The sequence below is a fragment of the Labrus mixtus genome, chromosome 11 (genome assembly GCF_963584025.1).
Source record: "Labrus mixtus chromosome 11, fLabMix1.1, whole genome shotgun sequence".
NCBI classification, from domain to species: domain Eukaryota; kingdom Metazoa; phylum Chordata; class Actinopteri; order Labriformes; family Labridae; genus Labrus; species Labrus mixtus.
Window position 1 is genome coordinate 27,113,315 of NC_083622.1, and position 15,367 is coordinate 27,128,681.

The following is a 15,367-nucleotide window of genomic DNA, read 5'->3' on the forward strand; positions in this document are numbered from 1 at the left end:
CAAACACTTGTCCTAACAGTTTATGTTTGCATAACATGATAAGAAAATGATTGTCTCAATTTGGGTACATTAACAATGTAAGCTCAGGTTATCCATACAGGAAGTGCAGAATGAAAGACAACATGCTCATAATTCAATTAAACCCTTCAACTAGTTCAAAGTAATCGTAAAATAATCATGCTCTAGGTAAGGATTTGAGTTTGACTTTTTAATACTGCAGATATAAGCCTACTGGTTTCACTTATGACAACTGCTGGTGATTAGGACTGAATGATAATACTGCACTCCATCAAACAATCCAGATCTGAAAAGGCTAAAAGGCATTTAGCAAACACTTATCGTATCGTACGTATCACAATTCCTCCACCTTAAATTCACATTAGTCTTCCGTTACCTTATTTTACTTCCTCTAAATCTGACCATCCTCAGTCTCTCTTTCTTCCTTATTTCCAACACACAGCTCTGCTAACTATGGTCTGTAATCTACCGCTATTTATAGAGTGCATGTTTGTGTCCATTTAAAAACAATAGACTCTCCTGACTTCTAATTAAGAGATGCTTAGTATCCATACCAGCTAAAAACACAGAAGGACAAGAAAAGAATAATGAAACATGTCTAATGTGTGTCTTTAAGTAGGGATGTCAGGTCAAGTGGCATGTTACATTTCCAGAACATAGCCTATAAAAAATTGCTTAGAAGCTATATGTTGTTCACATCCAGAGGACAAAGTTGAGGCAGTCGTTTACAGATGCAGTCTCGAACATGACCATCAGTATGTTTATTGACATGGCTGGGGTTATTGGTCCATAAATGACTGTATGACTCATTGCCTCCCTCTGCTGGTGATAAAATGTAGTAAAGTCATTTTACAAGCTGCCTCAAACCCTCAAACCTTGTTGAAAAATCAAGGTATGATATTGTCAATGACACGCAATTGAGAGTGCCTTTTTTTTATTTGTATGTCTGTTACTTTTATGGGAGTTAAACTGCTAAGGGGAGTTTAAAGGCATCGTATCAAACAGTAGGCTACTTTATGACGTTTTTATTTCATATAATACCTCGTAGTTCATGTGTCATGGACTATCAGTGACTTTCAGAAACGTTGTGGTGTTTTCTCTATAATACCACCAAATTGTACCAAAAGCAGTGCTTTGGGAATTAACATGTGTTGCTTGTAGGGAGCCGGAAAAGTTTAAAATATTAAAGATAATCAAATTGGTCTACTTAATTATTCATGTGATATTCTTGTGTTCTGTGCTGTTTCATTCAACTGTTTGTTTTTTTTGTCAGAATTATCATTGTGAATTAGGATTATGTTTCATAAAAATCTGTAGGCTTTGTGTATTGTTAGGCCTTCTATCTTATATTTCCACCACTATAAACTCACCTTTATTTCCACAACCAGGATGTTATCTAAATAGATAGAATTCTGGGGTCACAGGGGTGTGCAAAAGCTTTTCAATAATTTTTCCTGAAATATTTAAAGGATTACTATGGTCAAACAGGTTCCTCACTTATATTAAGGAGGATATACCATTGAATGCAGTCATTTTATCCTGAGTAGGCTGCAAAAAAACAACAACTTAACTTGACAGTCAATCTAATATAGGCTACTTTTAAATAACAAATTGGCCTAATTAGTTATTGATTACAATAATGTAGCGCGCTCCGTTTATCATTAATTTAAAGAGAAAAGTTGTTTTTTTATGTACCTGAAGTTGTATAGTACAATTACTCAAACGGTAGATGTCTCCCTACTCCATGCAGCTGTGTGTCTTCATGGTGCTGTCTACAGATGACAGAGTCGCCATTTTGAAAAGCATATCGTTCACAGCACACCCACCCTGAGTACTGGAACTATGCCGCGGGGCCGGCCTCGCAAACAGAGAGTTAAAAGCAACGACGACACAGGTAACAAGTACCAAAATGCAACTAATAAAAAATACGGAGTTTGGGCTACCCAAATAACCCGCCATTGTTCGGTTAAATAGCTCTGTATCTTTTATAATGACACTTCAATGTAGTGTATATAGTCCCCGGATATAGTATTGCGGGTGGGCTTTGCTTTGTGCGGCGAAGGAGTGATTGAGGCGGAATGATATTAATAACATCTCGGTGCCTCTTCTTATTGGCTTCCAGTCTAAATTGGTGTCCGGGAGGAGAAGAACCGCGGTAGCGTGTGGTGTTAGTCAATATTTGGTCGTTACACTTAAAATTAGTTTATTTGTAATTCATTTGTTAGCTTGTTGTTGCTAACTAGCTTACGTTGCTACTGGTAGCATCGAGGCTAACACGCTAAATGTTTGCAGCTGTGAGTTAGATGTTGTTAGTGAAGCTGTCCAGCTGCTCATGGATGTGTTGTGTTGGTCAGCTGTGACATGATCCAAACAAAGTGTTCACATGTGTGTCGGAAATCATTCAGATTGCTAAGCTGTGTCAATGTCAATATTGTACATATTTGGCCAAACCTAGACATCATTTACTCAGTCACTGCACTTTAACTTTAACTGTCTATGTATTTATTCATCTAGTCACTGCACAATAATAACTGTATATACTCTTTCACTGCACTATAACTTCACTTATTTGCACTATATCTCTCTCTATATATATGTGTTTACCTAATCAGTCACTGCAGAACAATAACTATATATTCTTTCAGTCACCACAACTGTCTATTTATTTATTATTATTATCATTCATTCACTGAACAGCAATTTCCCTGGTCACTTATTGCATATTTCTCTTTCATATCACCACAAATATATATTTTTGTTGTTTTTTGTATGTTGTTGTTTTTGTAAACGCTGCTGTTTAGGATTGCTGCTAACAAAGTTTCGTTGTGTCCCTGTATACAATGATAATAAAGATTCTATCTATCTATCTATTATGACACGTAAGTTGCCAAATCGTTCCCACATGATTTTGCGGATAGAAGCAAGATAAGTGAACCTGCTGGACATCAAAACTATATCAGCTCCAGAGGGAGTTCATACTGTGTTCAATAAATGGAATTCAGGCACATAGTTTTCTATCAATGTATGAGCCAGTAACAGACCAAGGACGCGTGGTACCAAGCTGTTGAACATTAGTGTTAAATGTTAGGCAAGGCGATTTAAATTTAAATATAGCCTTGCACATCTCAGCATCAAGGCTATTCAAAGTGTTTCACACACAAATACATCAAACACACAATGACAAAAGGGGGAAATTAATATTAAAAAGAGGGCTTTTGAAAGTTATTAAAAGTAAAATAACACTTACAATTTCAGACAAAAATCGTCCTATAAAAACTTAAACATCACTGTTGATGGATTTATTCATGTGATAGTGAGTAAAACAAAAAATATACCAGTAGTATTTGATTTTGACACACCTTGCTTGACAGATAAGATGAATGTAAAGTCTTTCAAACCTAATTCACACACATATTTAGCTCTTTAATTTGTATTTATTTAGAAAATCCAGTATGTTAGTATATTCTGACTATTGTTATTTCCACCCTGACATGAACATTTAAAGGATAAACGCTTATTAACCTGACAAATAAAAAAACTAAATAAAGAGTGATATCAGAGGGTGTCAGTTTCTGCCTCAATCTCTCAATTTTGATCTCCTCCTGTCATTATTAGACTTTAACATTGTCAGCCCTATGAGATTACTTTAGTAGGGTTTTAGGCTACTGTTCAACTTTACTACCATGTGTACCCCAGGAAGGAGGTTGCATTAGAGGCATCAAATGGGTCCCAAAGGATCCTGTTATACACTAATCATTAAAATAATACAAACTCCATAATATCTATGTCCATAGTTTGAGAATAATATTTTTCATATTAATGCCAAAGTGTCTTGTCTTCAGCATGCTAGTTCTTAAAACAATCGACCACACAGTTTTATTTTGGAGAAAGGATCAATAAATGATGGGGCGTATAAAAACAGTCTTTTGGAAGCAGACGGTTATTAAAAATATAAAGCTACAGACTTCAGCACCTGTGTCATGAAAGAGGCCTCTTGTGCAAAACTGGTACATTCACACTTTTTTTCTCTCACACTTTTCAATAGATGCAGATCCAAGTGACTCCAAGGCGGAAAGTTTCAGTGATGGAGAGCTCAGGGACAAGAAGTGCACTATTTGCTCCCAGGTCTTCACCACTGAGAGCCAGCTGCAGAAACATCTACGTGAACATGAGAGTAATGATAAGGTAAGCATCAGCCTATCATAGTCAGGCATTGACCTTTTCATAGAACATGCACCAGTCTGTATTTTTTCAGACAGTGTTGTTGAAGTATGCTAGCCCCGCCAAACTGAGCGCAACTTGCTGTCTGTGCGCACTGTGTGGAAGTTATAAAACATTTTCAACTTAGGCACATCACTCTTAGACGTCCAATAGGAGGGTAGATCAGATCACAACAAACAGTGTCTCACTTTCCTGAAGTCTAGTTTAAAGACCTACCGGGACATCGACAAGAAAGTTCTTGTTTGGAAAGAAATGTCCAACAGTTTGGGCCTACCAGGTGTGTTTAAAATGTGTGTGATGCTCGTGAAGTGGTCGTTGGAGTGCTGCAGCTCCTGGACGAGCCTAAACTCTCCTTTTGTGCCCTGAGGATTTCCTTCTTCTTTAATGCTGCTCATCTCCTCCTCAGCAGAAGAAATTTCAGGGCATTCTACTGAATAGTGAGACAGATATTGTACAGTGTGTTGGTGCAGAATCTACTTTACTTGACTATTCTTTTATCAGTATCATGGCAGACATTTTTGGGGTATTTTCTTCTCACACAACACACATTGGAGTGGCTGTGGCTCAGTGGTAGAGAGTAGGTCGGGTTTGATCCCTAGCTCCTGCAGTGACATGTCAAAGTGTCCTTGGTGAAGGCATTGAACCCCGAAATGCTCCCGCTGCTACGCCTGCACCATGTTAGTGTTCATGAATTGGATTAGCTAATGATGATGAACACTTTACATTGCAGCCTCGGTCATCAGTGAGTGAATGTGGTGTGAATGGGTGAATGTGACATGAAGCGCTGTGATTGGTCAGAATACTAGAAAAGGGCTATACAAACTCAAGTCCATTTACCATGTACTGTATATCTCTAATTAATAACTATTCTTCTTTTTGCACAATGACATTAGAGGAAAAAAAAGTGCCACTACTTTGGAGTCTCACTGATATATCGGTCATCCGACAATATCTTGCCAATCTGGCACTAAGGGATACGTCAGTATCAGTATCAGCGTCAGCGTATATGTGTTCCTTCCAATGTGAGCCAATGCTAAAACCTTCATTATAAGGATATAGATCCCCCCCCTAATTTAGAATATGTAAATGAGAACGTTCTTGGTGGAGCTTCTAAATAAGACCCGATGCAGGACTGTGTGAGACATGTTTTTTGCCATGTTTGGAAAGCTGTGGAGTGCACAAGCACAACATGTACTCTGCCTTTGAAATCTGAACAGTGGGAACTATTGTCAGGCTGCAGTGACACAGTCTGACCCCCAGATGAAGACCAATATGGAAAAATGCATACAGTCACAGCTGCTACAGCAGAACTATAGCTGAGAAAACTATAAAAACCCCTGCAAACCCCTCGGAACAGAACAAACCTTCTTGTACATGTTGAATCAGAGTCGTAATGTCCTCTGCTGCAGTGTTTACTGATCAACAGAAGTGATTCAGTGTCAGTGGCTGTTGTAACTTCCTCCCTCTGCTGCCATGTTTGTGGTCCTACGTAGGAACATGCTCCAATACACATTGCTCAACTGAAAACAATTATTGTCAACACTCACCACATGAGTCAGTGTTCTTGTGTATGTTTCGATTTTCAAAGCACACACACACTGACACACCACCCCCTCCTCACCTGAACCTTTTCTCTCTTAATTTAAATAGCCCCCCCCCCCCCCCCCCCCACTGCTGTTTCTCTAAGCCTGTATCTGTCTGATCTTTGACATTATACTTCTCATCAGCAGTGAGTTTTATAAAGGAGTCAAAATAAACCAACCTGGTATTTAATTTTTTTCACCTGATATTCTGTTACCACAACAAATGATACATAAGGGGACAAGGAGTAGGGAAACGATCCACAACTAAAGTGCAGAACGACGTAGACAGCAAACACCTGCTCAGAGTAAAACAGAGACATGAGGAAGTTCATATTTCACATGAGATCTCGCACCTCTATCAAGGCATGGACAGGGATGAATGATAAGCTACAGCTATCTCTTTCTGATCACCTGCAAAGCATGTGTCATGTGCTGCAGGTTATAAGACGCAAGATAGCGAGTGAGGAGTGTTTGCCCACTGGTTCATTGATTGTGAACGCCGATCTTAAACAGGTTAAAATAAAATAAAAATATCAAAAGTAAAAAACGTCGGCAAATACACTTGGGCGGCGGCAAACCACCCAGGTATTATCTATCTGTGGAAAACACCAACTTGTAAAATATTCATGATTCAATGATGACAGGAATATTATCTTTGAACTCTATTTATTTGCAAAGTACAAACAGGATTCAAGAGTCCAGGAGACAGTTTTTTTTTTTAATCTGAAGAGTAGGAGGATAAAGCTTTTCAACTTAACAAATGTAGTCAAAATATCAATAAAGTAACACCTCAATCAATCAGGCTCTCTCAACCAAGAGTAAGAATCGATGGCAGCATGGACTGAGTGCAGAGGGAGATGTGAAAGGTAATTTCCACTTATTTAATTCAATACTCTGACTCTGTCTCCTCTCCTCTGCAGCCTCATCGGTGTGACCATTGTCCACAAACATTTAATGTGGAATTCAATCTCACACTCCACAAATCCACACACACAACCTCTGACTTCACCTGCCCCGTCTGCCACAAGAAGTTCTCCCGCATTGCCAGCCTGAAATCTCACGTCATGCTCCACGAGAAGGAGGAGGTTAGTCAGCTGACCAATTCAACTTGAAATATTCACTGATTTGCATTGGCTAGCCGTTACAAACAAAAAAAACTCACCGTCGTTTTGTTTTTTTGCATCCTTCCCACTTTTTGCTAACAGAATTTAATCTGTGCCGAGTGTGGGGATGAGTTCGTTCTTCAGAGCCAGCTCTCTCTGCACCTGGAGGACCACCGCAAAGAGCTGACAGGTGTCAAGGTCTACACCTGCAAGACCTGCGACAAAGAGTTCAAGACGTCAGCACACCTCAAGGAGCACATGAAGAGTCACGCCAAGATGAGGTCAGGCAGGGCTACAGATGCTGATTTATTGCATTTGACCAAGTCAGACAAAACTGCTTGAAGTTAAGGCAATCTAACAGTTAAAGAAACTGTGATTGTAATATATATGCACTGAATCTGTCCTCAGTCAGTGTTTGACATTATTCAAAAATAATTTCCCAAGATTAATGCCAACTGAATTACAGTAGTGTGCAGTTTTTGCACCATGTAGATCTAAGGAGATACAAACATGAGATTTATGATTTTTTTTTAGTTAAAGTCTTTATTATTACTTTATGTTTTATTCTTTTATTATACTTCTGGTTATAAAAAATATGTTCTGCAGGTATCCATTCAGTGAAATGTAACATGGCATTCAAGAAATCAGGGAACACAGTTTGTACATTCTCATTCAGCCTCACAAGTTGAATGTGCCAAAGAGCCAAAATAAGCCCCCACAAGGCTAACAGTCCTCCACGCTGTGTGCCAAACATCCATACACTGTCACCAAGGGAGGCTATACATTCAAACCAAGGTGAAAGAATGTGCCAGGCACAACAAAGGTAACAGCAACAGCTCTTGAGGATGTCGCTTCTGCATTTTCATGCTTTATCAACTTAAATCTGCATGCGTGGAAATTAAAGATGTGGTCTAATGGAAAAATAGAAACCCAGAATATCTGATGGTCACAGATAAAACACAGTGTCACCTGCACCTAGTGTTGACTACTGCAGCTGCTTACTGGCACGTCTTCCAGCTTTCACACTCAAACCTCTGCTGATTATTCAAAATGTAGCAGCAGAAGTTGTCATCAGCATTCCCCAATCAGCACACATCACTCTACCGCTCGTGGCCCTCCACTGGCTGCCAGTTTCGCATCAAATTCAAAACCCTGCTGCTCGCTTACATAACAGCAACAAAAACGGCCCCTTCCTTACCTGAACTCCCTCATCCGGGACTACAACTCCTTCGCCCTCTACACTCAACCAATTGATAATGATTAAGATGTTTATGATGAAATAAACAAGGAAACAAAAACAAGAAAAATAGATTAAAATGGAAAAAAATCAATTCTTTTCACCATGCGCTTAATGTCATCACCTTGGACCGATTGGACTTGAAGCAGTTTGTTAGCTACAGTGACATTGTTTCCTTCTATCTAGATCCTTGCTTGTAATTCCTCTTAGTTGTACATCTCTTTAGACAAAAGAGAATTGTAAACACAAACATTTCTATTCTATTCTGGCACAACTTCACCAACTACCGAAATGCATGAAGAGTGAAAGGCTTGAAGAGGTTAAAAAAAAAGCTCCAGATGATCAACTTTATTAACAAATTAGACCGACGCCTTTCGGCTTGTGGCCTTCCTCAGGGTCGTCAAGAGACAGATTGCAAACATCATTTAAATAGGGTAGGTGCGAAATTGAAAGAAAGGTCCAACAATTTAAAAAGGTAAAGTAATAGTGCAAAATAAACAGCACGGTTCTGGTTTAAATAGAAATAAGCACTTTTTTTCAAACTTATTTTCACACTTGTTCTGTAAAAAATGCTCTTTCATACATTCTAATTGAAGCGGTTTCGGGTTCTTATTTAATATAATATCAAACAAGGAGCTTGTTTTTATCTTTATTTTTGCATCAAATGACAACACTTTAAGGTTCAATGTCCAAATGACGTCATTGAAAAAATGAGTAGAGAGGTTCCATTCACACAAACAGTATATGACAAATCCTACAGTATATGACATGTACATTTTTCATTGTTTTGATGATCCTCTGTGATTTTCCTCTCTCCACAGGCCGCTTAACTCTAGTTCCAGAAACTACAAGAAGAACATCGACCGCAGCGGGTTCTCAAACAGCTGCCATCACTGTGGAAAGGCTTTCAAAAAGCCCAGCCAGCTTGTGAGGCACATACGAATACACACAGGTAAGTCAAAAGTGTAGGGTTTCAGATTTCATGCATTTGGAACATATTGTGCTCAGATGAAACAGTTTTGTTTCTAATGTTGGACAAACCTGTTTTTATTTATTTTATATTAATGATGGAATGCACAGCCACCTGGTAGATTTATGTAGGACTGTACAGCTTGCTGGTTGGGGGCTGTAGCTCACAGTAGTAGACTGCAGTGACCTGTTGGAGTGAAAGTAAAGGCTCTCAATTGTCTCTCCAGACTAAATGTACTTTTATGAAATGAATCAATGACATAGCCACCTCTGACCGAGCAGTTTACCCTTTCATTTTCTCAGGGACTGTAACCTTTAGTGCAGTGCATCACTCACTGCCCTGTGTGGGGAGAGTTGCCATACAGTGTTAACATTCTAACATCTTTGTGTGGATGCATGTGCTTGTTCATCTGTCTGGGTTCAGTCAGATAAAGTAGCCAGCAGCCTCCGCCCACATGATGTTTACACATCATGTTCAGTTGTTTGTCTGGCTGGCTGGATGACTAATGGTGGATGGAAACAATTCATCTGTGCCTCAAATCTCAAGCAGCTCTTAAGCTGATGAGGTGAAGAGTCACTTTGGAAGACTACACACACACACTCGGCTGCCAAATACACACAGACACACACAATGCTTAATTATCTCTCTCTCTCTCTTTCTGATGTTTAGAAGAGTGGGAACGGGTACAAGATTGATTAATAAAGTTCCTATCTATCTATCTATCTATCTATCTAATTTGAGTCATATAACTTGGGCTTGAAGTACGGCTAGGTGTCGAGGAATACAATTGGATTGTCATACTACTCAGACACAAACAATCACTGCTTTAATAATAACTTTAAAGGGTCATCTGTAAAACATTAGCTATTTGAATATATTCAAGATTAAAAAAACGGTATTGTCTTCACATAGTGGCAGAAAATGACCTTTGGTTAGAGGCTCAAGTAACATAAAAACATTCCCACCAAAAGTTCCATAAATAGGAGAAAACACATGTGCAAAGTAGTGTTTATCTGGCCTTGTTCAAAATGCGTATTGCAGTGGGAATAAAATAGTTTTCTTTTTAACCAATGATACTGTGAAACAGCTGCCTGAGGGGAGCAGTTGAAACGAGGGGTGAAGGGGATGTGAACGGTCCGCAGTGATGCAGACCGCTTTTCTTTTCTGCTGCTTGCATGTAAAGTTCTGACAGTTGGATTTGGATGGTGTTCGGTGATTTTAGCAGCATGTTTGATGATTCCAGTGAGTTTTTTTTATATATATATATATTGTTGATATGGCAGGAGGAATTACAAAGAAAAGAGACTTTGTGGATTTTGTTGAGTGTCCTATGGATAGACAACGTTTTTCATTTTGTGTTTTTTCCTTGCCAAAAGTAATACAGCCAAAAGTTCAGATAGAAATGTGACGATTGTAAAAACTCAAGATAAACATTATCTTCGTCAAACATTGCTGAAATATAGAGGAAAAAAATGTTCTACAAAAAACATAAACCCTGTATTGAGTCATTTATCTGAAGTAAAATCATGTGCTTGAAATGTACTCGTCTGCTTATAAATATCTCTCATAAAAAAAGATATGTTAAAGATTTCTCCAGAATTTCTTCCTAGTTTAAATTCTAATTATTTGCGCAAGCTTGGAAACCAAGTCAAGCCAACTGATGGTCTTTGTTTCCAGTCTCCTCTTTAACCCGTCTTTGACTTGACCTTGCTCTCCAGGTGAGAGGCCCTACAAGTGCTCACATTGCGGGAAGGCTTTCAACCAGAAGGTGGTGCTGCAGACTCACATGGTGAGACACACCGGAGAGAAACCTCACCTCTGCATTTTCTGCCCGGCCTCATTCTCCCAGAAGGGGAACCTGCACTCCCACGTCCAGAGAGTTCATTCAGAGGTAAGAGTGAAATCCACAAACACTCACGCTTACTGCCTGAAACGCTGTCCAGAAAACACCTCTGCAGATGCATGTGTGGTTGGGGAGTTGAGGAATAAAACAATTCATGACATTTAGTGAAGGTATTAACTTGAGTCAAATAATGGACTGACTGTCAGTGCTCTTGAAATGTGGAGGAGGGAAGAAAAGGAGAAATGTAAGAACGTTAGAATACCCCTCCAATTTGCACATCATAAATGTTTCTCTCTGTCTGGAAGGAAAAGACAAGTTTGACACACTGCATCCTCCCTACATCCTCAGGACTCATTGACTTTTTTTCAGTGCTTATGAATAGAGATGATGTTTTTGTCACCGACTACATTTGTGGGGTGGCTGTGGCTCAGTTGGCAGAGTCGGTCGTCTCTCAACCGGAAGGTCACTGGTTAGATCCCCAGCTCCTGCAGCATCATGTCTGATGTCCTTGGGAAACACACCTAACCCCAAGTTGCTCCCTCTGCTTCGACGGCAGCGTATGAATGTTTGTGAAAGTATTATTTAACACTGATGGTCTCTTTACATAACTGCCTCTGCCTTCAGGGTGTGATTGGGGAGGTGTGACCTGCGGTGTAAAGACCCCGCCACACCAGAGAAGATGGTCGGCCCTCTTTCCTAGTTGGACCGTCGGGTGAGCTTTTGTCGCCCTAGTTTTTGTGGTAGTCCGGCTCCGTCGTTACCCGTCGGCCCCCGTCTGCCTTTTTTTTGGCCCATTCAACATTTTGAGTCGGCGTCGGTGAGAGGAATCTCTCTGATTGGCTGTTGGGAGGTTTCATTTATGTCCAGCTCTCGTAATATTTACAGCCTATGCTCTCGACAACGGTTTCGGGAAAGCCCCTTGAGCATGCCGTATCCGCTGTTTCACCCATTTGACGCCTCCGCCCTCTTCTTTTCTTTTTCCACTAAAAGACCCAGGGCTGACAACGCCAGCGCCGATTTCAACTTTTGAGTAGGCTACCTATAATACGAGTGGTGTGCGACAGCGGTGTGAATATGGTCTTCTCGTATCATAACAACGGACTCCCGTGGCGTGGCATGGAGAGTTATTTCCTCTCAGGCATGCTCAGAAAGTACGTGGTGGTTGGCTGTCGGCTGGAGTCTTTGCGGTGTGTTCTAGTGCAACTTTTTGGGCAAGACATGAGGCGATGCCACGGGCGGCTTTCGTCATCACTAGTTCGTTGCCGTCTGCTTGGTGTGTCAGGGAATTAAAAGCGCTTTGAGTAGCCAGAAGACTAGAAAAACCCTATATAAACACAAGTCCATTTACCATTTACCATTCGTTTAACAAGGGAAATTGTTGCCTTCTCCCCCACCTATACATAGTCACATGTAGAATGGTTCCAGTAAAATAGCTGGTGTTTTTAAATTGTGTTTGTTGTCATGTTGTTAGTATGCTACCTATCTTTGTTAAGCAAGAGAACTAAAGGAAACCCACAAAAGAGCAAAGACCATTAAATGCTTTCAGATTATGGACTAGCTCATACTGCTGTTCATCACATATTTTTATCTCTACTTTATACGCTGTTTTTTTTGTGGTAATTCTGTATATATATACATTGTATTCCGTTTGTAGCCCAACGGTTGTTTTACTGTATCACACCGATCTCACACACTGAATGACCACAGCTCTCCTGTTCACAGATTGGGACTCTGAATGCAAGGGGACACCCTGCAATATTTGTTTGTCCTGCTGGGAATGGAACTAGATGAAACTGCAGCTCTTTGTTCCTCATTTGGTTCCTACCTTTTGTAAGCAATTCACAGCAGCTAATGTTATAGAGCCATGCAATTTTCTTTCTACCCTAATTTAGCCTGGACTCTGCTCTCTAACGACTCTATGTCATTGAGTTCACTTCCTCATTGTGAAACCGGTGGTTTAGAAGTGGAAAGAGTTTGATACATCAAAGTCCTCCCCAGGTGAGGCCCACGTTGACAGATAATGAATATGTTTGTGTATTGGTGTCCTTTTTAGAATTTTTTTCTCTGAAGAGAAATCCATTAAAAGGTGGTGAGAGAGTGTTGGGAATAGCTCCTTGTTGAAGGCTGCTTCCAATAATGTGTGAATGCAGTCTGGACCTGGTCAGCTTTCTGGCAGTCTGATTGTAAAGCAACACAATGATCTCCATCACAGGAGGTGCAGCGGGTCCCCCATCAGTGGATATGCCACAAAGCTCAGCGCTGGAGGACTTTTTTTTTTTCCAAAAAGATAACAAAGCCTCAAAGTATAAAAGATGCTTTGTGCTCGCACATGGAGTACCACACTAATCTAGTTGACAACTGCCAGTGCAAGCTGAAAAAAGAATTCAACTGGGTTTATACAAGTTAGCATCTGAGAATTAAAATAAAGTTTGAATAGATTTCCAAAGGCTTGTGTGCTTTCACCTAGTGTCGCACTCTGACTGAAACTTTTAATACTTTTTTTTCACATGCAGCTCACTTTGCTTGGTGAAGTTTGAAGTGTTAGCTTGCTGCATTTGCGAACTCCAACAGGGGCTGTTGGAGTGCTAGCGCCCTAGTAAAACTTTTGCATAAAGTCCAGGTGTGACGATGTGTGAACGCAACAGTAAATATTCAGGAAAATCTTCTCGAGCAAGGTGTCCTCGTTGCTCGGTGTGAACTGCTTCTTAATGTTTTCTATTGGCGATTATGTTCTTCTACAGTATCGTAACACAAACATGTGATCTGCCTAATCAACATAAGGGGCCGGCTTTACTGCTTCTGTGGATTTATGGAATCCGGTATGAAAGCTACATACTGACAAAAAAGCTTTGAAATAAAGATACAATCTGAGAGAAGCAAGAATAATTGACCTCATTGGATCCTTTAAGGCACTGTTAGGCCACATAGCCCTGGCTGTGCGCTCAGATGAAGCGTTTGTCTGCTGAGAAGAAAAGCACTGCATGTCCGTTCTGTCTCTATGACAACAGTCTGTTGACAACGGCCACTGTATGAACCGACACTGCTCCGTTACTTTTGACTGCATGTTTCATATTTGAGATTGGATTTAAAGTATTAATTTCTTCACTTCTGTAGAAACGCTTGAGCTAAAAAGCCAAAAATCTCATCTATTACACAATATCTTATTTAAACTGCTTTTGCTTGTTACTCCCCAACTGACACGTCAAGGTGTGTTTAGGCACATGTTTTGAAAGCAAATGCAGCCATACTTACATATTCTTGTTTCTATTTCATTAAATTAACTTTTTAGATGTGCATCGGTTCTAACAGCGTAAAAAGGACTTTGATTTTAGGGGTGGTATATACAGTATGTATAGAAAATAAAACACCCTTTTAAAACAGAACTTTACAACCAATTCCAAACCTTTCATTCCTTAATGTGCCAGCCGACAAACCTGCAAACCTTCAATACCCAGAAGAGATAAGTGTATAACCCGTTTTAGATGGATCCCTTTTCACCAAATTACCTTTGCTACAAAACCAAATACTTCTGAACCTCCGACACCTCCCACCACTCAACTTTTAGATTTCTGCCATGTTTCCCTTCTTCACACTCTTACATCCCAATTTCTGTCCTGATCCTGTCTTCACTGTTACTATCTCTATCTTCAATCTCTCTCTCACCTCCTCCTCTTCATATGACACCCATTTCACCTCTGTCTCCTCTTTTGCTCTCACCGGATGATTACCACTACAGTGACAACACACATCTTGACCACACGAGAAGTGAAACTCTCATTGTCCAACCACCTTTCCTTTACAGCATGTTCCATAACATAGCCTACTCATACCTGTAGCCACCATAATGACTGTGATACAGTCTGACTGGACCTCTCAGATGCCCTCACAATCTAAGAAAACAAGCTCCAAATTCATCCTTTCTGATGAGTTTCTCTTTTTCTGTAAACAATCACTGTTCAGCCACACTTATCCCCCACTACTTTGTGTCTTATATTGAGTCATGTTAGTCAGATACAGCCATGAAACTCTGGATTTCTCCATAATGAAGGCTGTCAGCGTTGTGTACCCGCGTGCTTGTGCTCGTGCATGAAGTGTACCGTGCCGAAGCACACCTCTCCAAAGTGTGCCAAAGCCAAGGAAGTGTACCGTGAGCACGATACAGAGCGGTCACACTGGTCAAACAAACTAGACTTCAGGGTTGAAGCGTGCTTGGGCACGGTACAGATGGCCAGTGTGACCGTGCCCTTATTTCAAAAAGCCCTGCTTCACCACTTCTATCTTAACTTAGAATTCTTTTTGTTTTCTTCTGTCATTTCATTTCTGGATGTATTCTCAGTGGTTAATTTTTCGAATAGTTTCTCCCTCTTCATTTTTAAACAGAGTTGGGTCTAA

General features: G+C 40.1%; 1 protein-coding gene across 1 annotated transcript in view; it reads left to right on the top strand.

Moving 5' to 3' along the window:
- Positions 1-1,823: 1,823 nt before the first annotated feature.
- The window catches only part of LOC132984342 (zinc finger protein 236-like), a 64,865-nt gene continuing 51,321 nt past the window's right edge, over positions 1,824-15,367 (top strand). The window contains exons 1-6 of the mRNA XM_061051140.1: positions 1,824-1,912; positions 4,070-4,203; positions 6,743-6,907; positions 7,028-7,206; positions 8,984-9,114; positions 10,851-11,023. Coding sequence (XP_060907123.1) covers positions 1,861-1,912; positions 4,070-4,203; positions 6,743-6,907; positions 7,028-7,206; positions 8,984-9,114; positions 10,851-11,023 — 834 coding nt within the window. The 5' untranslated portion in view covers positions 1,824-1,860. The remainder of the gene's footprint in view (positions 1,913-4,069; positions 4,204-6,742; positions 6,908-7,027; positions 7,207-8,983; positions 9,115-10,850; positions 11,024-15,367) is intronic.